The sequence below is a fragment of the Phacochoerus africanus genome, chromosome 11 (genome assembly GCF_016906955.1).
Source record: "Phacochoerus africanus isolate WHEZ1 chromosome 11, ROS_Pafr_v1, whole genome shotgun sequence".
NCBI classification, from domain to species: domain Eukaryota; kingdom Metazoa; phylum Chordata; class Mammalia; order Artiodactyla; family Suidae; genus Phacochoerus; species Phacochoerus africanus.
In genome coordinates this window covers 121,035,815-121,063,699 of record NC_062554.1, presented here as the reverse complement: position 1 = coordinate 121,063,699, position 27,885 = coordinate 121,035,815, and the positions used below count along the sequence as shown (strand labels likewise).

Below are 27,885 nucleotides of genomic sequence, written 5' to 3'. Positions count from 1 at the left end.
GTCCTGTGTCTGCTTCTCCCAGTGACTCTGGTAAGGTGCTGTCTCAAAGGGACAGGGAGGCTCTGCAAGCAAACTGTATCCCTGCAGGTGGTTCAGGGGCCCATCCACCCAGCTCTGCCTACACACGCGAGGCAAATGATGGTCCTACTGGACCTGGCGTGCTCTGTCTGCTCTGTCAGTGGCTGGGGGGAGGTGGCCTGTTGGGAAAGGCAGTCATGTGCAACTTCTTGCCTCCTGCATGGTCACATAAGGACAGGCCTGGGTCCAGAACACTTCGTTACCAAGAGAGAGTCTAAGAGATAGTGTCCTCATGGCCTGTGCCAGGCTCATCAGCTTTCACTGCTTCAGACTCAGCGCGAACTTAACTTTGTTCTGCTTAAGCGTGTGTGTTGGTGGCCCTCAGGCATGCCCCCAGCTTTCTGTACTTCAGACCCGTGGGAGGGGCCGGGGTCCTTCCACACAGCACCAAGTGGGGTGCGTCCAGGCTTCTGAGTGGACCCACTGGCCACGGGGAACCATGCAGGAGACTGGATATGGTGTGCTTTCTCTTTCTTTCTGTAAGGAAATGCGGTACCACTTGAGCTTGGGGTGCTGCTGTCTGCTCTCAGCGCCCTTGGATTATGCCTGGTCTATTCCCTGGGTGTCACTTACCTGCCTTCTAACCTTGGCCCCACAGCCTGGCCACCCAGTGAAACGATCCAATGTTTCCCACCTTTCTTGGTGGCAGCTGCTGCCAATTTCTAAACTTTTCTGGGCATTTGTAGAGCACTGACTTGCTTCTCCAGCACTCACCTCTGTAGGCACTCAGCACTGCAGGCCTCACTACTCTTGGCTCTGCTGTGTCAATTGCCATCCTCCCATCCATTATTTTCCTGTGTTTTGATTCAAGGATACAGGTTTTGGTCTTTTTTTCCCCAAGATTCAAGCTGTCATTAATGTTGTGACTTGCCCACAAAGGCATGTATCTGGCACAGAGTAGGTGGCTATCCTAGAAGTCCAAGAATTTCTTAGAACTTGCTGCAACATGGAATCCTTTTCTGAGAATTTCTTTAATGCTCATGGCTGTGCAGGAGTTAAAGATGTGGCAGGGGTGTTATCAGGAGGCTACCAGAGGAATTCAGGCGAGATGGTGGTAGTTACTTCTAAACTCGTTGGACCAGAGATGATTCATTATCCTGAGCGCCATCCATTTCCACCTTTGAAATAGTTTTGTTCTTCTAAATCCATTCTTCTCCAAGCTCGTATTTCTCGAAATAAACTCCAGTCACACCTAGTCACCACATGGTCGTTCTTCTTCATGGCCCATTTACTTGCGTGACTTTTCCGTATGTGTTATTTTGTAAGGGGGATCAGAATTCAGGTCATTTGGGAGAAGAGACATTTGCCATGAATTACAGGGAAGAAGCTGATTGATCTCGAACACAAAGTTAGGATTTATCAGGGAATTCTCTGACTCGCCCCCTACTCTTGTTGGGTCCTTGTATTACATCTCTCAAACCGGTGTATGTGTCCTTCGCAGCCCTTATCTCAATTTGTCAGGCACTGTTTCTTAAATTATTTTTTGTTGGTGACCTTCTTTCATTTAGACTTTAAGCTCCACAAGTTCGGGGACCATGTCTGTCGTCTGTGCTCGCGCCCCTGCCCTGGGCGCAGTGCTCAGGACGCAGAGGTGTGCACCACGACTGTTGAAGGAGTGATCGATCAAGGTCAGGGCCCGGGCAGCTCAGATGCACATGGGGATGGCATTTATGTAGAGCATATAGCTCCTACACAGCTCGCCTTACTCTTCTGCTCAAGCATAAGGGCTCTGCCACCCAATAAGAAATCAGAAGTGAATTTTATGGAGAACTAGTTCTCTAATCTTGGCTCAAAGGTGGGGAAAAAAAAAAAAAAAAGAACACCTGACATAAAATTAATTTACAAATCAGTTTATTTACAGATTTTTTATCTTCTCTTAAAGTACATTTCAGTTAACAAATCTATTTACACAGGTATACATGGGAACTCATCCCAGTTATTTTACAGATAGATCATACTTACAAACCACACCCTAAGTCTTCTGTGCAAAGCTGCACTGGATGTGACTATTGGCTGAAAATGGCCTGATGACCAGGCTATTTACACATACACAGTAAACGGGTTTGTTTTTCATGTCTGCACAATACAGTACACACAGGAAGGCCGGGCCTCCCAGGGAACGCTTTGCAATGTGTTTACCGAGAAGGCTTTGCAAAGTTCGGAAGGAAAAGCTATTAAACATAGGTTAATTAAAATGACAGTACCTCCTTTACATCAGTTTACATTTTTTTCTTCACATTTTTATAATACAAAGATATTTTATTGAATTGCTGCACAACCAGTTTTAAGATGATTTGTAAACATGTAAATTTCTACAATTTGCATGAAACATCATTGTAGTTCCTATCATTTGCTCTTTGAATTAATGTTTAATTCACTAGTATTCTTAAGGTAGTAAAAGAAGATGTAAGTTTGAACTTCTTGCAGAAAAGTTATGAGTCTCTAACGCTGTGCGAGTACACGCTTTATTCAAGTATTGCAAAAAGCTAAGGCCACTTTTTTTCAAGACAAGAAAGTGAACAAAATTGTTTTTATCAATAGGCCACAACACTCTTATGAGCAATGAAATCTCTTCTGAAAGATGATTTCTCAGAGACCTGTAGTCACAGAAGGAATTTTCCTTTCTTTTAGGTAAAAGAAAAACAAATTACCTTCTTTATTAACTACTTTTTGAGCTCTTCCCACTTTTCCCTAGAGTAAAAATTTCTGTTTAGACCTGAAGAGGGACTCCATACCCTGTACTTATTTAACCCAGAGCGTAGTACCCTGGAGAGCACAAATTATTTTGGACTCAGAAATACATCTGAAGCCTATATGTTGGTTTACTGCTAAACTCTGATAGTGCTATTCTAAAAGGTATTACTGCTGATGCAAAGATCTTTTTTTCTTAGAGGATTTATGAAGAAAGAGTGAAAAAGGAGGGGAGTGTGGGGAGAAGGAACACATATAACAAAGAGGGAATATTTAGATTCTTGGTTAAGAGGCAGAGCTTGATTAAAAAGATCCCAATAAGGAATGAGTGGCTGGGAATCCACGTGTTATCATTCCTAATTCTAACAACTAACCCCTTTTCAATTATATCCAAATAGTTAAAATAATAAGAAATTTGCTAAGTATAGATTCCTTTGTTTTCTGCTATCAAACTATGGATAATCATTTCTAGCAAAGGGTAAGACCGATCCATTCCTGCTTCTCATCTGGAACCCAGGATTCTCAAGAGAGTAAAGACAGCTGGAGTACGTCAGGGCTGCTACTGCCACATTCTTGGCAGCATTCTTATGAGGGAATTTGAAGTCCAGATTGCTGATTCCAAGGGCTTACACCATTTGTGTCCTTTTTCTGGAATCACAATGTCACAAAGAGCAAAGATAAAGTTCATTAAAAATTGATTTAGCTTCAAATAATGGGATGTAGCAAAACAACCTATATTCCTATTATATCATTTTTATATTCACTTATAAAAAATTTATAGCAGCTGTAAAGTTTTAGTATCATAACGACAATGCAATCCTACAAACAGCCAAAGGATGTAGACAAGATGTTTTTCCATCTTCTACACAACACAAACTGAAAAGGCGTCACTTTTCCTTGGCCACATGAAAATAATACCTCCACACTACTGGTTAATTACCCCAAGACACCCTAGTTTCTCTTCGTCAATTTGCTCATTATGGCTACAAGACTAGAGCTCAAGATCAAAAGCCTAGAAGAAATGCTGGCAAACGTCAGTCTGAGCATTTCCCACGACCCAATCACAACATTTCAGTGCTTTCCTTATTTGTCAAGAGCGATCATACCAGTCATTGTGCAAAATGCAAATATTCCAATGATTATTTCAGTAAGCTTCTCATAATGACAAGATGAAACCAAAGAGGAATGGAAGTGTGCATAGTGAACATTTGAGACGCAAAGGCAAGTTTGGAGGAAAGATGCAGAGAGGAACGCATGTGCATACTGAAAGATTACACCATCCTTGGGGTTTTCCTAGCATATTTTGAAGCTCTAACATTCCAGGGTGTTTGTAAGTATGAATCCAGTGGATGTTTTATATCATGCTTCTAATCAGGACCTTCAATGTTAAGGCATTTACATTCACGCCTAAGATTATCCACATTCTTCCAGACCACTTGAAGAAGGAGAGGACTGATTAAGAGAAACCAGTCCAGAAGGCAGGGTACTGAGGTCCCAGGAGAGCATCACATATGCTCTAATGTAGCAGCTGTCTATATGTATTTTTTTCAGGTACAGGTAATAGTTGTGAGAAGCAATGCTGCAGGAGAGGCAGAATTGAATTTTACAGTGTCTTTAAACCATTTTGTCCCATTCCTGCTACTACAGATGATCTTAGAAAAGCTCATCCTCTTTTCACTGAATTAAACTGCCTTCTTCAATATGTGTATGGGTTTGTTAAAATCATAGGTTTCCTGTGCAAAGACTACGAACCATAGAAGCTTCAAGACGCAAGTTTAACTATTACAAGAAGAATTTTCACTTCTGAGTAGGGACATACATTTTCAACTTAATAATTTATCTTAAAATAAATTAAAAATGTTCTATAGCGCAAAACAAGCACACAAACAATAGACAGTATCTTTTTGTCTTTGGTGCACACACTCGTTTCCTAAATCATTCAAGTAACAGCGTCTATGACTTCTTGGGGAGATACGGGAGTTGGAAGTTTGAAGGCCAAAATGAGTGATTTCCGCTTCTGCCATGCCTGGATGCCTGAGATGGTCCTGAGGATCTGTGATTCTGGGAGCAGCTGGCAGAGGTTCAGAGGAGGGAAGAAAAGTGCAGGGGTAGACAAGGGGTAGAAGAACAGCCCTGCACCAGTCCCTTGAGCCCAGTCTTCAGTGGGGGCACTTCTTTGCTTTCATGCCCACAGAGAGAAAACTAAAAATAATGCAAAAAGTTAAAAATTCTTTAGATGGTGCTCAGAAAGCAAGGCTACCACTGATTTCTGTTAACCTGACAGTCCACTTGGTGCTGCTCAATTGCAATGATGGAAGAAAATGATTTTCAAAAAGAAATGAACTGAACTCCACAATGTGAAATAGGCACACGTTATTAAACTTGCCTATTTGAAAGCAGTTAAGGATTTAACACTGTTAAGAGACTATAATATCCACTTACGACTTTCACGGTATAAACTAGGAGGATTACATTTCAAAAATGGTATGACACACCTATCAGTCTCCTGCCTGACTTCAGACTCAAGGAAGTGATACCCTAGCCCAAGCTGAGAGGTAAGTCTGGTGTTCGCAGCCCTCATCTGAGACCCAGCAGGGATGCTAACAAAAGGTGTAGGATTAGACTGTGTGTCAACATCAGGAGTGCAACTCTGCCCACCAAAACCAACCAATTAATCCAGTGGACAGTCTCTAAAGGCAAAGGCTGTAATACCAGATATACCACACTGTCCCAGGAACTCCAAACCAGTAGTCTTTAAGAACAGGTACAAAGTCCAGAAGCATTCTTGCTATGATGGAGATGGGGTGTATATCAGGAGGCAGAAAGGCCCAGGACTCATGTTAGCACTCAGTGTTCGATTTATTTGCAAGGTGTCACACAAGTAGCATTCTCCCCTGTTTCTCACTGATCTGATTCAGAACATCAATAGTATCTCTGATCAAGGTCTCAAAGATCCCATCAGCCAACTGCATCTTCACACACAGCTCATCCTCATCATAGTTCACCCACTGTGCCTCCTCCTCATGGAGCTCCTGTACCTAGAATTTAGAAAACAAAAGGGTTAGAAGATCACTGTCACACAAAAGCTAGGAAATGATATTTGCTGGTTGTGTAGCCCCATTCATGGGAATACAGCCCAAGGAAATAAGTCAAAGAAAAAAGGTAATTTATATGATAATATCAACAGCTCTTTTAAAGCTTCAAAAAGTTTGAAAAACTCAGTTCTCAAATAAAAAGTGGCTTCAAAAACTGTCAAATAGGGGTTCCCGTCATGGTGCAGTAGTTAACGAATCTGAGGAACCATGAGGTTGTGGGTTTGGTCCCTGCCCTTGCTCAGTGGGTTAAGGATCTGGCGTTGCCGTGAGCTGTGGTGTAGGTCGAAGACATGGCTCGGATCCCACGTTGCTGTGGCTCTGGCGTAGGCCAGCGGCTATAGCTCTGATTAGACCCCTAGCCTGGGAACCTCCATATGCCGCGGGAGCGGCCCTAGAAAAGGCAAAAAGACAACAACAACAACAAAAACTGTCAAATGGCTTCAAATCTGTCAAAATAGAACTTGACAATATTCTAGTATTTTATAAATATTAACAATTACAAGTGTCTTCAATGTCAACAAAGAGAGTATGTATAGGAATTTAAGGTGGAGAAAAGAATGCAAATTTTTAGACATATACGGATTTATAATTATAAAATGCATATATCCAAAGACAATACTGGAGGAGTTCCCATTGTGGCTCAGTGTGCTAAGACCCCAACTAGTATCAATGAGGATGCAGGTCTCGATCCCCGGCCTCACTCAGAGGGTTAATGATTTGGTATTGTCACAAGCTGTGGGGTAGGTCACAGATGTGGCTCGGATCTGGTGTAGCTGTGGCTGTGGCATAGGCTGGCAGCTGCAGCTCCGATTTGACCCAGAGGCCTGAGACTTCCACATGTCACGGGTGTGGCCAAAAAAACCAAAGAACGAAAAGACAAAAGACAATATTGGATATGATTTTGGAATATAAAAATAAATGAATAAAACTTCACATTCATTGGAGTATTTTTAAATATACTCTTGCTTAAGTTTGTTTGAAAAGTTACTGTTACATAATACTTGCTCTTCTACATTTTAGGGTTTTGGGATTTCTAAGGTAAATCAAAACAAATCAAATTAAAACTAACTGCCAATGACATTTTACCTCTTCACAGTACATTTTTAAAAAACTACTTATAAAAGATACATGTTAGACTTATTATATGTAATGATACTGTGAGTGGGATGGAGGTCAGGTGGAGAAAGTAGACTGCAAGCCCTGATCTCGTCACAAATTCAGCAAAGTTAACTGCAGTGACAAAGGTCTCTCACCAAAAGTCTAACTTGGCAAAAAGTCATGTGACAATAAGCTCCTGACTTGCACTTACCACAAGTTCATCTTGAAAAAGGCAGAGGAAGTGAAGAGGAGAACTTGGATTCTGGTACTTGTTACGAGGAAATGCGAAGACTCTTGGATAAAAGAGACCACATCATCCAAGAGGTTGAGAGAGCAAGAGAAGGAAGAATAGTACTGCCTAACATACAGCCTTAGTCAAAGCTGACAAATACGTGACAAGGTGGTTGCCATATTCCTACTCTTTGAGAAGAGTTGTTTGAAAGATATGTAAAATATTCATTCCTCTGTCCCCTAACTTATGTTCCCCACACAGAAATGCCACCAAGAAGGGTTCTATGGTCAAATAAGTTTTAGAACACTCCCTCTGGAAGTTTCACAATGTACACCAGTTTTTTCTAAAGAGAAGTCCACAAGTAAAGAAACTTGATTAAATCAGAGTATCCTATACGAATCTGATCAAAGAACCATTTTGTGTGGCTACGTAAGAAATACCACTAAGGTACAAAGGCATTTGTGTTCTCTTATGCTATAAGCAACACCCTAATGCAACGCTTCTCAAACTGGTGCTGAGGGGAAAGCTAGTGAGTGTGTTTCCTATAAAAGATCTCATACTCATAAATTTGTTCATTTGTTCAAAGTTGCACAGCTTTCCCTTTTATAAGGTCCCTCAGTCTTCAGTATTAAATCTGTTCCTGACCAATTTCTTACCCAATAACAAAATTTAGGAAGCACTGTCCTAATGAAACCATTTTAGCCCTTAGAGCAAAAACATATGCTCAGGACATGATCCATTATACCTCCCAGTGAAATCCTGAGGAGCCCCAAGGGCCCTCGTCGGTTATAGCAAAGGGGGTGCTCCTCCAAGAACAGGAACTGTTTCCCTCCCAGCTAGTGAGGACTGACATCATGCTTTCCTTTTTGCTTTGGCCATGAGAAAGTAAAAAGCCCAGCTTGGACCCCCAACCACTACAACTGAGGGAATCCCACAGCTTGCAAATCTGCCTCCATTTTCTTCTGGTTTCGGGAGAACATTCAACTACGCATTTCCCCTGCTGCTGCTCCTGAAGATGTACGTGTGTAAGTATGTAAATATATATTATATGTAAATATATGTAAGTTAAATAATTTACATTAAAAAGTCAGCCTAACAATAACTCCCCCCCCCTCCCCCCAGGGCTGGTAGAAGAGAGAAATGTGGTAAACAGAATGTGGCTAGATTTCAGCAAGCATATGTCAGAACCTTTCACCATATCCTTGGGAACAAAATGGGGAAAGAGAGACAGGTTACGTGGATGTGTATTTTTTGGATTAAAGGACAAGACAACTATCAACCTGAAGGGAAGTTTCCATCTGGGAGACTCAGGAGCTTTTTCCTTTGTGCTTCTAATCCATCTTGTTCATATTCTACTGCAGTAACTATCCTGTAGAACTTTGTACTCTGTGTATCTGTTTTCCCGCTAGGCTGTGAACTCCTTTTGTTTGTTTGTTTTTGTTTTTAATAACTTTCCACTGATCAGGGCAGTACAAATAGAGGCATTAAATAAATATCTGGCATATGGATTGCTCAGTGAGTGTTTTAAGGCTGTCTTTAGCTTTGTTCAATTCATCATTTTTGGCAATGACCTAGATGAAGGCAAGTACCTCAATTTTATAGGTAACATGGAAGTTGAGAAACATAATAGCTATTTTTAAAGAAAGAACCTAAAAATGTATTGATAAGCTTGGAATGATGGGCCAAATTTAACAAGATGAAGGAATGTAGTAAGATCCTGTACTTGGACAAAAAAAAAAAAAAACTACAAAGCACAGGTTGAGATTTTGGTCTTGGAATTTCCCTAGGCTTTTGTGACTCCCACTGAGAATGACATAGCTAAAAATTCACAAAACAAAAGTGATTATAAATTGCATTAATCAAAGTACAGTATCTAGAAAAAGGGAAGAGGTTATGTGATTTTACTAATTAAGCAACACACAAAATATTACAGGCATACCTCGGAGATATTATGGTTTTGGTTCCAGACCACTACAATAAAGCGAAAATCACAATAAAGCTGGTCACACAAATTTTTTGGTTTCTTAGTGCATGTAAAGGTATGTTTTATACATTACTGTAGTCTACTGAGCATGCAACAGAATTGTATCTAAAAGTCAATGTACATACCTTAATTAAAAGATACTTTATTGCTAAAAAACCTACCCATTATTTGAAAATGCAGCATTGCCACAAACCTTTGATTTTTACGAAAAAAACAAAAAAGCCCCATAATATCTACAAAGCACAATAAGCAAAGCTCAATAAAATGAAGTAAGTCTCTACATGGTTGGTTCTGAGCACTGCATTTAAAGACGGACACTGACAAAAACCTAAAGCTGATGATGTTGAAAGGGGCTCAAAACCAGCTATCAGACAATAGGAGAGAATACCAATGTTTAAAAGGGAGAAAAAGACTCAAATGAAACACTATAGCCACTTCGAAGGTGTGTAAGAAAAATTAAAATTGTTATGTAAAGCCTTAAAGCTGTAGAAGCAAATTGTAATTACCTACATGAAAACCAATTTAGGCTTAATATGAGAAAGAATTTATCAACAGTAAGTAAGAACTCAGGAGCTATTGATACTGATTACCTTATCAGATCTTAAACTAATTAGGAGATTCAATCATAAGCTAGGTGGTCTGTCACTTTAAGTGCAGTTCTACTTACAGTAGAGAGATTTTCCAAGGCTACTGTATATAGAGGATATATGAAAGTTGGTCTAATTACTTGTCTACTCATTCCACCATCATGCTGGAGAAGGTGTGGAGAAAAGGGACTCCTCCTACACTGTTGGTAGGAAAATAAATTGGTACAACCACTATGGCAAACAGTGTAGAGGTTCCTCAAAGAACTTAAGATAGAGCTACCATATGATCCAGCAATCCCACTCCTGGGTATATATATCCAGACAAAACTATAATTCAAAAAGATACATGCACCCCTATGTTCACTGCAGCATTTTCATAATAGCCAAGACACGGAAACAACCTGAATGTCCACTGACAGATGACCAGATTAAAAAGATGTAGTACATATGAACGACGGAATACCACTCAGCCATAAAAAGAACAAAATAATGTCATTCGCAACAATATGGATGCAACTAGAGATTATCATACTGACTGAAGTCAGAAAGAGAAAGAGAAACATCATATGATGTCACTTATATGTGGAATCTAAAACATGGCACAGATGAACCTATCTATAAAACAGAAACAGACTCACAGACATGGACAACAGACTTGTAGTTGCCAAGGCGGAGGAGGGAGGGAGTGGGAGAGACTGGGAGTTTGGGGTCGACAGATGCAAACTATTACATTTAGAATGAACAAACAACAAGGTCCTCCTGTACAGCACAGGGAACTATATTCAATATCCTATGATAAACCATGATGGAAGAGAATATTTTAAAAGATGTATGTGTATGTATAACTAAATCTCTCTGCTGTGCAGGAGAAATTAATGTAACATCGTAAATCAACTATACTTCACTAAACAAGAAAGAAAACTATTACGAATGAATGAAAATGATTAATTAATAACATCTAATATTTTTAGAGCTTCCTATACGCCACTTAATACATACAGTATCTCACTGAGTCATCAGAACAACTCTATGAAGCTGTCATTTTATAAACGAGGAAACTGAGGCACAGAAAAGGAACTTTCCCGAAGTTACATTGTTAGTTAAGTGGAAGAGATAAGACTGGCGCCTTAATTGCACACATCTTGCTCTTAACTGTTATGCTTCATTCTCTTATTTTAGTGATACTAATGTCCATGAGAGAATTTTGGGGATTATTATACCCAAAAATATTAAATGAGGCTCAGTAAATTTCAAGGCCCTTTAAAACCAAGATCCTAAGCAAAATTACCAATAGTTGAAACTCTGGAGAAACAATAAAAACCATTAATTTTATAAGATAGGTTCATTTTATCTATAGCATAAAGCTAACCAAAATATTAACCACTGTCTTCTAATTTTTTTTTTTTTCCCCAATGGCTGCACCTGCAGGATATGGAAGTTCCTGGGCCAGGGACTGAATCCAAGCCACTACTGTGGCAGTGCTGGATCCTTTATCCCACTGTGCCAGGCCAGGGATTGAATCTGTGCCTCTACAGTGACCTGAACCACTGCAGCTGGATTCTTAACCCCCTGAGCCACAGTGGGAACTCTTTCTCCTGCTTTTTTGAATTATAATATCCAAATATTACTTATAAATAAAATTATGAAAAGTTCTTGGAGTACCTAAAAAAAAAAAAAACCCATACCTTGTATAAGAAACTAGCTGGCGAGACTATCAATTCCAGCAAAAATGGTAGTGTAAGATAATGCAAAAAAGTTCTCATATAAACACATTAAAAATTTTGTAATACATAAAGAAATCATGAGAAAGGACGGAAATCCTAAAGACCAAAATAAATAGGGATTTAAAAAGAGTGGCTAGGAGCTTCCATCATGGCTCAGCAGAAACAAATCTGATTAGCATGCATGAGGACGCAGGTTTGAACCCTGCCCTCGCTCAGTGGGTTAAGGATCTGGTGTTGCTGTGAGCTGTGGTGTGTGCCGGCAGCTATAGCTCCGATTCGACCTGTAGCCTGGGAACCTCCATATGCCATGGGTGTGGCCCTTAAAAAAAAAAAAAAAGGGTGTCTAAAGAAGTACCCTAGGAACTGGAAGAACTGGGAAGAAGCAATATTCTAAAAGACAAGAGCTGAGAATTTTCCAGAACTGAATAAAGATATGAATCTATAGATTCAATAAGTACAGCGAGTCAAAGAAGGAAAAACAAAAATAAATTCATGACTAGACACACTCAGAGAAATTGTAGAACTACTACCACAAATGCATACACACAATCTTAAATAGAAAACAAAAAGAAAAGACAGATTCCCCCTAAAGGACTGACTTTCCGCAGATTTCTCAAGAGCAACAACAGATGTCAGATTACAATGAAATAATATCTTCATATTGCTGAAGTAAAACAACTATGAATCTAGAATTCAGTACTCAGGTAAACCATAATTCCAGAGACAGAGTTGAAATAAAAACATTTACAGACAAAGACAAAAACTGAAATCAGAACAAAAGAGATGCAGAAACAATGGCTTCTGTATTATTTTCAGTTCTTTTTTGTACTTTTAAGGTATTTAATAATTAAACACGTAAAAGATTTAGAACAGCCAATAAACAGGTAAAAAAAATAACCTCATTAATAATAAAATTAGACAGAGCAAAATGAACTCATTCTTTTAGTAAATACAGAAACACTGATAATAGCCAGTATTAGCAAAGGTGAGAAGAAAAATTTTCCAAAACTGAGGGGCAGAAATGCAGTAAATGAAGGCTTTAAAACTTTACTACTGCAGACTTAAGATCAATTATATTCCCTCTCCTTTCAAAAAACTAATTACAAAAAAGATGGGTCAAGGAGTTCCTGTTGTGGTACGGTGGAAACAAATCCGACTAGGAACCAATGAGGTTTCGGGTTCGATCCCTGGCCTCGCTCAGTGGGTTAGGGATCGATCGGGTGTTGCCATGAGCTGTGGTGTAGGTGGCAGATGAGGCCTGGATCCCGTGTTGCTATGGCATAGGTCGGCAACTGTAGGTCTAATTCGACCCCTAGCCTGGGAACCTACACATGATGCAGGTGTGGCCCTAAAAAGCAAAAAAAAAAAAAAAAAAAAAAAAGAGAGAGAGACAGTCAAAATAAAAAAGTTCAGTTATATTCACTGACCAGGATATGATCCACTCGGTCCCTTTTCTTTCTTCCAAATTTCATCATTTTCTGCCAATCTGTTTTGTGGTTTGGCTCCTTTTTAAGACTGAACAACTTGAGTACTTCAGTTGCTATGAAGTTCTGCAAAAATAAGAGGAATGAATGAAACTAAAAGTTCTTGAGATTTCGTGCTTATAATGCAGTAAACAGATTTATGCTAAGAATATAATATTTATAATAAAAGATCATACGAATTTCTTCCACTTACAGTTCCACTTAGCAATTTGAAGAGAAAAGCATTCCCAAATGCTCAGACTTTATTCACTTATAGAATTTTTGTTTTTACACAACATACAAAAGTAAAACCCATTGATGAATCTGCAAAGAAAAATCACTTTAGAGTCCCCTCTACCCAAGAACCACCATTAACTAATTTCAAGCTGGCAAAACTACAAAAGCGGGCATAAAATAAATCTCTGAACCTGAAACATGAACTTTGCCATGTGAGCAATGCATAAGGCTTAGGCTAGGATAGCTTATTTTGAAGCATCAAGCTTTGAGTATGTTACACTTAAAAAATATTAATACTTCTGTATGAGAAGCATGGTAATTTTACTGCTAACAATACTTGAATTATCACCTCTAAAGTAACTTAACAAAATAGCAATATCAAAACTGGCAGGCAACATCAGTGTGTTATATTGATATACGCATTCTGATGATTGCTAGAATATAGCATGTACTGTCTTACTTCAACGTATTTGTTCTTTGTATTAATAAAATAATAGTTTATTACTTTTTATGATTGTTCTATTAAAAACACAATGTCTTAAAGGGAGAAAGGACACGTTTTTGAATAAGAATCATCTGAGACTATACGCAAACTACCAACGTGCTCCCAAGTTGTACCACTCCCCATCTACACAAACGCAGAGGCACACATACATGCATTCAAAGACGTATCAACAAAAATAGCTCCTCAGGTAGTTTTGATGCTCCATTCCTCAAAGTTGAAAATCATTTAAAAAGTTTGTCTTTTTAGGGCCACAGGCATGGCATATGTAAGTTCCCAGGCTAGGGGTTGAATGGGAGCTGCAGCTGCCGCCCATGCCACAGCAACACTAAATCCAAGCCATATCTGTGACCTATGCTGTAGCTTATAGCAACGACAGATTCTTAGCCCACTGAGTAAGGCCAGGGATTGAACCCACATCCTCATGAATACTAGTTGGGTTCTTAACCCATTGAGCCACAATGGGAACTCCTTTTTTTTAATGTATCAACAAATTATACTTTTGAAAACATTTTCCCCCCTGCTAACTTTAATCTAAGCAGGGGTCAGCAAACTTTTTCAGTAAAAGACCAGACTGTAAACATTTCAGGAAATTCCCGTTGTGGCGCAGTGGAAATGAATCCAACTAGGGACCATGAGGTTGCGGGTTGGATCCCTGGCCTCACTCAGTGGGTTAAGGATTCGGCGTTGCTGTGAGCTGTCGTGTAGGTCGCAGACATGGCTTGGATCTGGCATCGCTGTGGCTGTGGTGTAGGCCAGCAGCTGCAGCTCTGATTGGACCCCTAGCCTGGGAACCTCCATATGCCGTGGGTGCGGCCCTAAAAGGACAAAAGACAAAAAAAGAATAATAATAACAAAAAAAAGTTAAAAAACAAACAAAAAACATTTCAGGCTTTGTGGGCTATGTGGTTTCTATTACAACTACTTAATTCTGTTGCCATGGATACTATCTAAATAACTAGGTGTGGCTATGGTCTAATACAACTTTATTTATAAAAACATGTGGTGGGCTGGATTTGGCCTGTGGGGCATAGTTTTCCTACCCTTAATATAAGCAAACATTACATCTCGTAAGTATCTGCTGGCGTTCTAACAGTACAAAATGTTTTTAAAAGCTTTCTATAGTTAATAATACTGTACTGGATATTTCAAAATTGCTAACAGAGAAAATCTTAAAAATTCTCATTACAAGAAAAAAAAAATTTATAACTATGTGTGGTGATGAATGTTAACCAGACTTACTCTGGTAATTGTTTCACAATATATACAAATATCAAACCATTATGCTGTACACCTGAAACTAATATAATGTTACATGTCGATTACATCTTAAAAAAAAAAAAGACTAGTTTAGACGATGCCTCCATGTTATATACCAAAATAATGTGTATTTTCCTTTAATGTATTTTGATAGTCCACATATACTCCTGGATGATATAAGAAACTACACCAGTATGATGAGTAACTAGAGGCATGCTCTTTGGAAAAAAAAAATAAAGCTTTCCATGATCAAATAAGTTTGGGAAACAGAACTCTAGAGCCTTGCTTGCTACTCAAAGTGGTCCTAGGATTAACAGCAACAGCTTCAGCATCATATGAGAGCTTATCAGAAATGCAGAATTTCCAGTCCTACTATGGATTTACTCAGTAAGATTCGCCATTTTACCAAAACCCCCAGATGACTCAGATGCACTTTAAAGTTTGAGAGGCACCGCAATGGAAATATAACCTTTGCTGTATTTAAAAAACAGGTGAATAGGCAGAGATTTCTATCAATTGGACTTTAAAGTTGGTTTGTTGAGAGTCCTTGCAGCTTCATAGCACTTAATCTTTCCAGGAGCTTCTTGAACAACAAGCAATATTTTTTATATATCAAATTACTATCCCACATTATTTCAAAACCACATAACCAATGTGAAACCTCCAAAATCAAAGATGGAAAGGTAACATTTATGTGTCTAGGACTGCATGTTTGATATATATGTTTTCAGGTGTACTTCTAGAATAGTGTAACTATTTCTAAATTATTAAAAACCTACCTAAAATCCCCTAAGCATTTACTAATTTTTTCCTAAGTATCATAAAATAAATATATATATGAAATGACTGTTAAGTTTCATTTTGCAAAAAAATTTGAGGATTCAGAATTCCCTCTCACACCCATCCCTCCACTGCTCATGGATTCAATGAATAAACCAATATTTACTGAATATTTATTTTGAACCTACTATGGGACAGGCCTTGAGGAGAACATGGTGAATAATACAGAAGACTACTTGCTCTTACGACATCTGTAAAAATGAAGAGCAAATCAAAAAAGAAGATACTGTATAGTTAGCAGTTTACCTTGATTTCATCAAGGTTATTTGGATTTTTCACTCGTCGGAAATAATTAGAGTTGATTCTACATGGCTTCATCCAGACAGGTTGATTCAAGTTGGGATCCTCAGCAAATATTTCCTCAAAAATCTCTTTTGTTAAATCAAAAACAGCCTTGATAGAAAAAATAAAACAAAATAAAATGGCTAAGAATCCAAATTTCAGACAAAAAAGAGCAATTTAAAAATCAGGATTATCTTCCCTCCACGTTACATACCTGTTTATACACCCTTTTACTAGCGCTTTCTATATCTAGACCCTTACTGGCAGAGCCAAGCAGTTTTGCAGGAATACTGACGCTATGAAGATCATGACCTAATTCTTTCCATTTCCAGAGTTCTTCTGCTGCATTATGTACAAGCATTTCTACTTCCTCTGTGGTATGTGGGACTGCCAGTAATGTTTCACATGGCTTTTGCAGAGGAGCTCTTTTAGGTTCTGCCATAAGAGGTACAATTGTTTCTTCTGCCTTGTTTTTTTGGATCTTGTGAGAAGAGCTCAAACCAAAGTCTTCATCAAACCAGTCTTGATCATCTCCTAACACGTTCAGAAATTCTCGGCTGATCTCAAGTTCAGCAAGCCTTTTAGCAAGCTCTTCCTGCCCACTGGCACCAAATACTGGACTCTCCTACAGAAAGGAACCATTCAAACAGAGCATCATTTAGTAACCTCAGACCACTTAACAAGTTTCGGTTGTTTTTTAAGACAAAGCAAATAGACTATTTGTCTATTTACTATTTCTCTATAAATAAGCAACACAAAAACAAAATAGTGGCTACTAATAAATAATTTAAGAAAAAAACTATCCTGTTACCAGCAATTCTGCTTACATAAGCCTTAAAACTGAATTTTTATAAAATGTTTATTAATTTTTTACTTGTTGTATCACTATTATTCTCTCCCTGAAGGACTGTCTTGACTCTGGGATATGGAAAGGAGATGGAAAATTTCTCACCTTTGGTGATTATCTGGCTCAAGTTACTCAAAATCATTACTATTGTCCAATTGTCCATGGACAACCTAAATAAGCTGATGGTCTGAGTACGTGTCACAGTGCATCTATTTCAGTTTCACCAGAATCAACACCACAACACCTTGTGCAAGGCAACTATGACTGAGTAGATTTGTAAACAAATAATTTCATAGAACTAGGTTGGGAACAAATGGAAATTTCCATGAAATAAATCTGTTCAGTGAATGAAGGGACTCTAATCTGCGGACAGTATACAGGGGTTTTTCAATCCAGCATAAACCTCCAGTGTTTGTGACAACCCTATGGTGACTACTCATGACATAACAGAGGACAATTATATTTCAGACAGAAAAACAGCCTTTAAAAAAATAGTAAAGTGATCTTTATCTCAAACAACAAGCCACCAAAAAACCTAACAGGAGCTACAGAATTAACATGTACTGTAAAGGTAAGGTTAATTGACAGTTTTTTCTATACAAAATACTTACAGGTCTGGGACACATATCTGGTGAGGAAATCTCTTCTTTCTCATCTTCCAATTCAGACCTTAAGAAGCAATCTGGAATACTTGGTGACTGTTCCTCAAAATTCTGGGATAGGCCTTGGGGTGGTACTTTCTTTTGATCATCAACAAGAAGTTCTTGATTGCTAAGCTGGATTTTCTCATTCCGAGCTTTTTTGATTTGTTGTAGTTGATTGACTGTGTCCTTCACAAAGACTTTTAATAAACTGTCTGTCAGTAAGCTGACCGTTTCTAGCTGTTCCTTGGACTTTTCCCCCTCACTTAGTGATGACCTCAGCTGAGCCTCCAATTGGTTCTTTTCTCTAGTTAAAAGGTCCAGAAGTGGGGTAGAAAGCGTCTCTGAAATTTCAGGATATAGGTTCTCTTCCTTTTCTGTAAACTGCTGTTGCTTCTTTAAGTCCTCAGAAAAGGTATTATTCAAAGTGTCATCTTCTACAGCAGTGGAAGCCTTTTCTGTGGCACCAGAAACAAGGTCTTTGTTTTCTTTTGAAGAAATCAGTGAATCCCCTGAAGACTGCTGGTGAATATGGGCTTCAAGTACCCCAGAAATGTCCTGTATATTGTGTGCTTCTATTTTAAGGCTTCTATCAACTGAGGCTTCTGTGTCGTGCATGCCAGGGAGAGATTTCTCATAAAAATACTCGATTGCATCCTTTTCTTTATCAAATTTGGGACCCTCTGTGTCTTTCTGTTCTTGATTATAACATTGATATTGTTTATCCGAATAAGAGTCTTCATCTTCATTTATGTCTACATAGTCATCAAAGTTTTCTGGAATGTGAGATATTTTTTGAGGAGGAGCAAAAATCCCATGCTTCTCTTTGCATACAAAGTATACAATGCCATCATATGTTCCACTGTTATTTCCTTCGGGTTTATCCAACTCCACTCCAGCCCAAAACCCTTTCGCAAAACTAGTCACACCTTTGAATCGAAGAGTTCCTGGTTGAACATTGCCAATCAACACCCTATCACCAATGTGGAAATCAGGTAATTCATCTGCAACAGCAGCTGACGCCAAGGAAGGGGACTCGGTAACTCCGTATTCATGCTCTACATCACTGCGCTCCTTACTTTTCATAAGTTCAGTAGGGGACTTGAGTTCTAACAGCCTTTCAGAGTGGACACTGCTATGAATAGAAAGGCTTTTCTCACTGAGGCATTCACTGATTTCATCATCACTACCAAAACTAACAGCCCTGCCTCTAGAGCTCTTTGTTAGCTGTGACTTCTCTCTGCAAGACTGAGAGTCTTTATTGAGTGACAACAAAGATGCCACCTCCAAGTCATCTTTGTAAAATTCAGATGAAATGTCTTTCTTGAAAGAAAATACTTCAAAATCTTCAGAGTATGGTATCTCTTTAGGAGCAAAAAGACGTTCTGACCAAGATAAGTTCCTGTCCTTTATGTTCTTCTGTATATGAGTGTCTTCTTCTGATTGGATGTTTGAACTATGACCCATATCTTGATCTGACTGTCTCTCTTTTAATTCTTTTTTATGAAGATTTTCAATGGCCAATCTAACTAAATCTTTCTGAACATTTATAGTATCTAAATGAAGATCTTTCTTTGAAAGAATTTCAGACGAATCTCCCTGTTCCAGATCTAGTTTCAGGAAGTCATCAGACGTCCTAGATTGTTTAGAATAGGCATCTTCAATTGCACTCTCCTCCAATTTTGCATACCCCATTTCTTGTACTTCTGACTTCTGACTAGGTTCCTCTTCAACCTTGGCATCTGACACATCCAGAATTCTATTAGTGGCATTTAATTCTTTGAGAAGATGTAATGAAGGGACATTTTCTAGAGAATCTCCAGATTCTGCTCCAGTTCTCCTTGACGGTCTGAGAATTGGAGAGGAAGTCTGAAAATGCTCTTCTGCTCGACTGTCCAATTCATTCACTCTCTTTGTATATGCAGATAAAGACCTTTCTGATACTGATCTTTCAGAACTTGCCAATGCAGCATCTTAAAGGGGGGAAAAATCATATCAAAATTATCTAATCGCAACTTTTAATTTCTGGAACCAAAGTTTAATAAAAGACAAATCTTAGTGAGAAAAAACTCTGGTCAATAAATATGACCTATTTTACAGGTTACCATACAAGGTAAGTTTTTCCTTTAAGAGAATACACTACACCAACAAGTAAACAGAACATTTAAAATGACTGAAAATTTAAAGTTTGTATAATTTCTTGTGTTGTTTTCAACTTACGAAGAAAAATGGATCAAAGTTTACTGAGATGTAGATTCTCAAATCACACAAAAACAGAACTGAATGATGGATATTACACACATTCTTCAAATATGAAAGCAATGAAGGAGGGCCAAATGCATTTCTACATACACTTCTAAAAGAATGGATTTCTCTGGGGACTTCAACTAACCTCTTGAATGCAAAAAATGGAGAAAAAAAACCCCAACTATTTTGGTAAATATAGTACTTTAAGAGCTAAAATTGCAAAATAAGAAGAAAATAAGATTTGATAAGCTAACAAGCCAGGAATTAAAAGTTTTAAATTCAAATATCTATTTTGTCATTGTTACTAGGTGGGCCTTTTCATGTCTCAATTTTATTTCCACACTGAACTACACTTGATTTTCAATAATTCTTATCTTTCTTTGAATTGAGAGAAATGTTGTAACTACTTATCCTGAGAAATAGCATAGGTTGAAAATGTACATAATTAGATACAAAATCTGAGGGGAGAATTTATAGAGATGCTGATAATATACTCAGCCATTTTAATGTCTTTATGTCTCAGTTTTTATCAGTTGCTAAGACAATAAAGACTGACTCACATAACTCAAGCATAACCAATAAATCACTTTAAAATATAAAAGTAACTTAAAATATTAAATAATCTATTATTTTTAAGAAATTCCTTTGTTTAATCAAAAAGCTGTAGAGGTAGCATTGTGTAGGCATTTGTGTAAATCTCTAGTAGATACAGTGAGATTATTTTTTCTAGTTACATACCAACATGTTCAGCAATAGATTCCAGGGATCCTCTGGAACGTTCTGAGTCTGTCAGTGATTTCCAGTTCTTAGCTGTTTCAGATCTGAAGTAGAAAAATTAATGAACAGAAATAAATGTATTGCTGATAACTACAATAACTGGTAACAAAAACCTGCCAATTCTTAGACAACTACTTCTTCATGAAAGGAAGTATTCCAACCTTTGCCACGTTCATCAAGCCAATTACTGGCCATCATCATTCTAAGTAGATGATGTTGCCTCTTTTAATGAGAAAAACAGAGTTCGTCAGCAAGAACTTTCTTATCTGTATTCACAGCCATCCCAACTGCCTTTCCACCTGTCTGCAGGGAAGAAAAAGATGGATCTCTCACACTGTTCAGACTTCTTTCTGCCCCAAATCCCGTTCACTTCCACAGCCTCAGGGGTGGTACTCCTCAACTGTCCGTTCTCTTTCCTACAATCTTTAGTCCTTCAGTCTGGAGATCCCCCCCCTCAGCTTATCTGTATGCCTCAAGCCTCAAGGAATAGTCCCCTTCTCAATTCTTTATTCTGACAAGAAGAACTACATTCACCATCTTCATTTTCCTGCTTTCTTTTTATTTGCTAAATGATAATATTTGGCTTCTACTCTTACCTCTTTATAATTCCCTTAAATGGAGCTATTTTTAATCATACTTAATACTCAGCTCCCTCTTATTCTCTCTGAACGCATACCTCCTTTGGGTGAAGAAGGTTCATCCAACTGTCACTATACTTATGGCTTCTATCACCATCTATATGCTGATCATACCCAGGTATCTAACCCTGGCATCGTTCCTGGATAATTCCACTTAGATGAACTATAGGTACCTAAAAGTAACATTTTAGAACCAAAATCATAAGCTTCCCACCGAAGAACACCTGATTTTCCTCTTAGGTTATCTGAACTTTGACTCAATCAACTACTATCCAAAAGAATCATGGGAGTCATCCAGCTTTACCCTGCTTCCCTATCTAGCACTTTAATTAGTCATGTATACCTATATTCCTAAAATCTACCTCCTACCCTCTGTTCTTATGACAGTGGATTATCTGAGGCCTACTACTATTATTACTTTGTTCTTTTTACGGCTGCACCTGAGGCACACGGAAGTTCCCAGGTTTGGATCAAATCAGAGCTACAGCTGCAGGCCTACACCACAGCCATGGTAACACCAGATCCAAGCTGCATCTGTCACCTACACCACAGCTTGTGGCAACGTTAGATCCTTAACCCACTGGGCAAGGCCAGGATCAAATGCACATCCTCATGGATATTATGTTGGGTTCTTAATCTGCTGAGCCACAACAGGAACTTCTTTCTTGCTTTTTACAGCCTAAACTATTATTATCCCTGCTTCTATCCTTCCTTCATATTATAGTTAGAAAAACCTCTAAAAATAGAAAGCTGATTCAATCATTCTCTGGTTAAAATCCTTCAGTAGTTTGGTTGAAAAAACTGTAAGACCATTCAATAGTACGTTATGTACAAATTAAAAGAAAACTTACATATAATGTAATATAATGGAAAAACATAAGTAACAAAAATACATAAAAAATCTAAGTATAAAAAAATCCCAGAAGGAAATATATCTAATTTTTGACATTTGCTGTTTTGGGATAGTTAGCTTTTTTCTTTTTACCACTTACCTCAATATTCTAGTAGTAATAATAATAACAACTAATACATAGTACTAATTGTGTGCTAGGTCCTAAGTTAAGTCTTTTAACCCTCATAACAAGTTTATTAGTCAGGTGTTGTTATAGGGATATAAATCCCTTATACTAAAAAACTAAAGTACACAGAGGTTAAATAACTTGTCTAAAATTAAATAGCTAGCTGGTATAGAAGACAACCCAGGTAATGCTAAATTAATCATAATAAACCTGTATTTTTTCACCTTTAAAGACTTCGTATCTTCCAAAAGTAAAATAGAAACTACTAATGAGTGAGTACAAGGTTATCACAATTTGTTTTTTATTTTTCCAGTCTCGAAAACTTCTAACTCCAGCAACATACTACTATGATCAGTTATCATGATATGCCAAGCTCTTTGTGACTTCTGTTCCTTCATGAGCACTCTTCTCTCTGAAACAGCCCTTATTTCTCAGTCACACTCACCTACCTAACCTCTGCTCATTATTCAGAATTTAAATATTACAACTTGAATTTTTTACATACTATATTATACATTCTAATGGCACTGCTTTGTATCTTCTGTATTTGCATTCACTGGTTGCATAATATTGTACCCCTGGAAAGAACCATCACTGACTGGGCTATTCACCCATTTTTGGACATAATGATTGCTTCCAATGTTTTATTATTATTATTTTTGCTTTTTAGGGCTGCTCCCACGGCATATGGAAGTTCCCAGGCTAGGGGTCGAATCAGAGCTATAGCTGCCAGCCTATATCACAGCCACAGCAAAGCCAGATCTGAGCCACGTCTGTGACCTACACCACAGCTCATGGCAACACCAGATCCTTAACTCTCTGAGTGAGGCCAGGGATCGAACCTGTGTCCTCATGGATGCTAGTCAGATTCGTTTCTGCTGAGGCATGATAGGAATCCCATAATGTTTTATTACTTTAAAAAGATGTTATGAGAAACATATTCATACAAATAGGTATTTCTGGTCGCCCATATTTTCTCAAGCTAGATATTCAGAAGTGAAATTATTGAGTCAAAAGTTACAGACTGTTTTTGACTTTTGAAACATTGCCAAATTGTTTTTCAAAATAATCACACCAACTTACAATGCTATACTAGCAATTCTAGAGAGTATTATTTTCATTGCACTCACCAGTTTTCAGGACTCAAAATATATATTTAAATCTGTACATTATAAACTTGATTTGTGATTATATCATACATAACAATTTTATTTTACTAAACCTAAAAATATAAACCAATATTTTTACTTTTATAATTTTACAGTTACTTAAAAAATAGCTTCTACTAAAAATCTTTCCTTACTCCTTTCTCATATAAAGCAGAATATACGTTATCAAAATTTTCTACCTGTGTAGTGGAAGGGGCTTGATCTTGGGTTTTTCAGAAGCTGAGGAGAGTGTTTTAATCTGAGGCTTGGCTGTTGGTGATGTTTCCAAATCTCGGCTAAGCTCGGCTTCAGTTTTCTTAATGAATTCATCATACGACTAAGTTTAGAAAAATCAGAGGAGTTACTATACAGAATTTTTAAAAAATACCTTAAATTATAAAATAGTATATTTTGTCGTAAAATATTCAAACAGTAAAGAAGATGTAATATAAAAATCTTTTTACCTGCATATCATTCCCCAGAGTTCTAAAATCAGTTACTTGTATATTCTTATGTATATGTCTATGTATAATTAAGATGTATAATTATAATAGTAATATCGATTAGGAAATGATAGTCTCAGTCTATAAAAGTTTAATACTTACAAAGCAATAATTCAGGCCCTGTCACATTAAAAAACTTCTTTATATGATAATATAACTATTCTTTAAAGGGTGTCCTAATACTTTCCTGACAATTTTTTTAAAAGTTTAGACATTACACTGAGCTTCAATGGCAGTAAGTGTCTTAAGGGGTAAGCACTTAGGAATACAAATCCCAATGAGAGAGAAAGGTGTGGCTGGGAGTGTGAAAGTATAGCATTGCAAAAATATTTCTCAGTCAGCCATTCTGCAAACAAAACTTCACTAATTTTTAATTCTAATTTGTATTAGGATGGGAAGCCCTCCTTCTATAAGAAAAACCTCAATTCTAGGCTAAAACCCCTATTTTTATATCTCTCACATTTAAGACTTGGGCTAAAATCACTATTTTTATAACTATTACCATCTATACTACCTTCCTCCAAATTCTCAATGTTTTGCCAAAGTAACTTCTGGTATTAAACATATACAACAGCTAGATGATCTGGCTAGCTAGCTATATATGAGGACTATGACTTCTCAGATCTGAAAGCTGTACTTAATAATGAGTACATTATTATGAGCACATTTTTAATTAAAAATGTGATCAAATAAAATCCACAAGTTTTTTTCATATGAACGGCTATGTATTATACATTTTTCTACCATATACTATAACTGCAAAATCTAACTAAAGAACTTTGTTTTATCTTTAATTAAACTATTTAATAAAATGTTGAATGAGAGGGATCCATATGGCACTTCTCTAGCTATCTTTTTGGTTGACATATCTTTTTTTTTTTTTAAGGGAAGCACTTGGAAGGTCCCAGGCTAGAGGTGGAATTGGAGCTGCAGCTGCTGGCCTAGCAACTCTGGATCCAAGCTGCATCTGTGACCTACACCACAGCTCCCGGCAATGCCAGATCCTTAACCCACTGAGTGAGGCCAGGGATAGAATCTGTGTCTTCATGGATGCTAGTTGGGTTCATTAACTGCTGAACCATGACGGAATTCCATAGCCACTGAATCTGAACCACTTTTCTTACTTCTAAACATTTGAGCAAGTTACAATTCCTGTTCCCGTCTCTGTAGTGGGTACCTGTATAAATGACTATCTTCTCCACATCTGTTAGCAGGTCTATTTTCTATGTGGAAGATAGTGTAGTATAATGGTAATAAGGGTGCAGAATTTGGAATCCGAGCCAGACTAAAATCCTACTTTTAACACATGTGAGCTGTATGTCTCTAGATATCATTAATCTCACTGAAACTCAGTTTCTTCATCTGTAAAACAAGGATATCCACACCTTGCTGCTTTGAGGGTAAAATGAAAAAAGTAATTAGCTGAGTTCCTAGCACATAAACAGGTATCTGAATATCTGATGATTAAATTAATAAATGTAGGAGAAATATGTCTGGTGTTACCACACAGGATAATTAAAAACCCAGAAATTTTGGCTAAACATAATGAGTTTTTTAACTCCTGAAGCACCTACAGTCCAACGGTGAAACCAGCTGCCTTGAAAATCTGAAATTTGTTATTATTGGAAGTATATGGGTAGAAGCTGAATGATCTCTGGTGAGGCCATTAGAAGGGTTTCTTATGTAAGAAGTTCAGACCAATTCTATAATGAATGTGGTATAGGAACACCAGGTTGGCAGAATGCAAGTATGTTCTAGGGAAGCACCTAGAGGCAGGGAGATTTAAGAGGCTACACATACAACAGAGGCAAGGGCCCCAAAGAGGCCACAAGGACCCCAGATAGCCTGATGGTAGTAGGAATGGAAAGGAACAAGCAAGAAGATTTATTAAAAAAAAAAAAAAAAAGAACCAATGGGATTTGGTGACGGAATGGATAGGAGAAAACAGATTGAAGAAAACATAAAAACCAGGCTTCCAGACTGGGGCAGAAATCAGGGACGGTTGCTAGAGTTTGGAAGGGAAGTCAAATTAGTTACTATTTAGGAGCCATTCAAATAGTACAGAGTCATACTAATAAGTTGTGTGGCATGAAACATCATGCTGCTTATTTTTAAAAAAAGGCAGTAACAGTTCCAATAACTAGGATTATTCGTCTAATGGCTCTTTGTGTAAGACACAGATATCAATCTTTCTTTCATAGTCTTAATCTTTCCTACTTAGAAAAAAAACCTTACTTGAATACTATTTACTTTAATACTTGATCTAGTACTTAACATTTAATTTAATATTTAATGTTTCAAGTAGGAGTTTGTTTAGATAGCCTCAGATTTTTTTCTTAAAAAAAAAAAAACCAAAAAAAAGAAACCCTAAATCTTTTAGGTTAAACGTGGCAAACAGAGTGAAAAATCCTAATCCATTACTTTATTAACAATACTAAAAATAGTCACATATACATTAGCCTTGATATGAAACCCCCTTTCATCTTATGTCTAACCTCCAACTGTTTGATCAGACTGGCTTCTTGGGCTTTTAGTCTTTCCTTTTGCCTTTTTTTCTGTTCCTTCTTCAGCTGGTCCACAACTGATTTTCTTTTGCGCAGCTCATCTTTCAGGGCTCTGATCCTACCTTCAATGTCACTCTGATCAGACGTAGTTTCTGAAAGAGATATAAAATCTTTTTATTTAATTTTAACTTAAAAATGAAGTCAGTAACTACTAATAAAAAACACCAATGTAAATTCAACCTTATATCTAAAATATTGAAATTTGAGCTTCTGAAAAAATTAGTGATTTGCATCCTTTCCCCTAAATCTGTTTTCCTATTTATTTCCATATTTATTTTTCCCTAAATCTGTCTTCCTATTCATTTTCACTTTCTAACTGCACTATTTGAAAATGCAAATAACTCTCAAGGTACCCTGTCTTGATAAGATAAAGAGACTGAAGTTGAAAAACCTTTGGTTAGTAAAATTTGCACATTCTGTAACGGTTTATTTCCCGGTGACAACAGAGCCCTATTTAATTGCACTTCCTCTTGGTTATTACAGATAGTTTTAAAGTCATATTAAAATCAAACTGGAATTTTACTGCTTTAGACTTTGAGGCATCAGCTGACATCGTACTATCACATACAAGCAGAGAAAAAAATTATAAAGAAACATACTCTGCAGTAACCTTTCTTTGGAAGTTCTTAAAATATTTAAAATAACTGAATGAGGCTAGACAAATCTTATTTTCTTCCCAACAATTCAGACACATATATGTGCACATACAAAGCAGGTGTCCAGTCATAGCAAAATAATGAAAAAGACATTTAATTGTGTCATGCACATCTTATGAAAATGAGTATCATTTAAAGACACTATTTATTTTGCTACATACGGAAATTACATAGAATGAAAATGACTATTCCTTACATCTCCTTGAATAACACAATAGTTTTATTTCCATACACCAATGGCGAGTGAGACATTTAATAGTCTTACAAGAGAAATACTATTGCATACAATCTGAAGACTCAGATGTACACTATAACATCATACCATAAACAACCAGGTTTTTTTCATATACTTCATATTAAACTGCATAGAACTAGTCACAGAATTTATTTTCAGAAAATAATAGTATTTTTTTGAAATGTGATCTAAATATCTGGGTTAGAAGCCTAAGTCCTAATTTAGGACTAATGTTACATTAGGAAAACTGACTGATGTCCTAACTAATGTCCTGGCTAATGCTAAACTAAGAAAAGTTATACCCATCTTTTATTGGGAGGGGCATCAGACTGAGCCCTTAGCATGGCCAAACTTAATGATTTATTGATCAATATTCATAATATGAAGTAATAATAAAGGCCATTTTCCACTCTGGATCTACTACTAATAATTGGTAAGATGTTTGAATACTAATGTGGAAATTAAATAAGGTATATACAGCATGTAGCACAGTATGTGGAATACCATAAAGCTTCATAATTGGCAGTAGTATTAGTA

At 37.3% G+C, this 27,885-nt stretch overlaps 1 protein-coding gene across 4 annotated transcripts in view; it reads right to left on the bottom strand.

Moving 5' to 3' along the window:
• Positions 1 to 1,912: 1,912 nt before the first annotated feature.
• CEP350 (centrosomal protein 350) overlaps positions 1,913 to 27,885 on the bottom strand; it is a 156,549-nt gene continuing 130,576 nt past the window's right edge. For all 4 annotated transcript variants that reach the window (XM_047751751.1, XM_047751753.1, XM_047751752.1 and 1 more), the window contains 8 exons: positions 26,389 to 26,549; positions 23,591 to 23,727; positions 20,547 to 20,629; positions 17,532 to 19,534; positions 16,288 to 16,698; positions 16,038 to 16,184; positions 12,917 to 13,039; positions 1,913 to 5,807 (listed from right to left, as the gene is read on the bottom strand). In XM_047751751.1, coding sequence (XP_047607707.1) covers positions 5,643 to 5,807; positions 12,917 to 13,039; positions 16,038 to 16,184; positions 16,288 to 16,698; positions 17,532 to 19,534; positions 20,547 to 20,629; positions 23,591 to 23,727; positions 26,389 to 26,549 — 3,230 coding nt within the window. In that variant the 3' untranslated portion in view covers positions 1,913 to 5,642. The remainder of the gene's footprint in view (positions 5,808 to 12,916; positions 13,040 to 16,037; positions 16,185 to 16,287; positions 16,699 to 17,531; positions 19,535 to 20,546; positions 20,630 to 23,590; positions 23,728 to 26,388; positions 26,550 to 27,885) is intronic.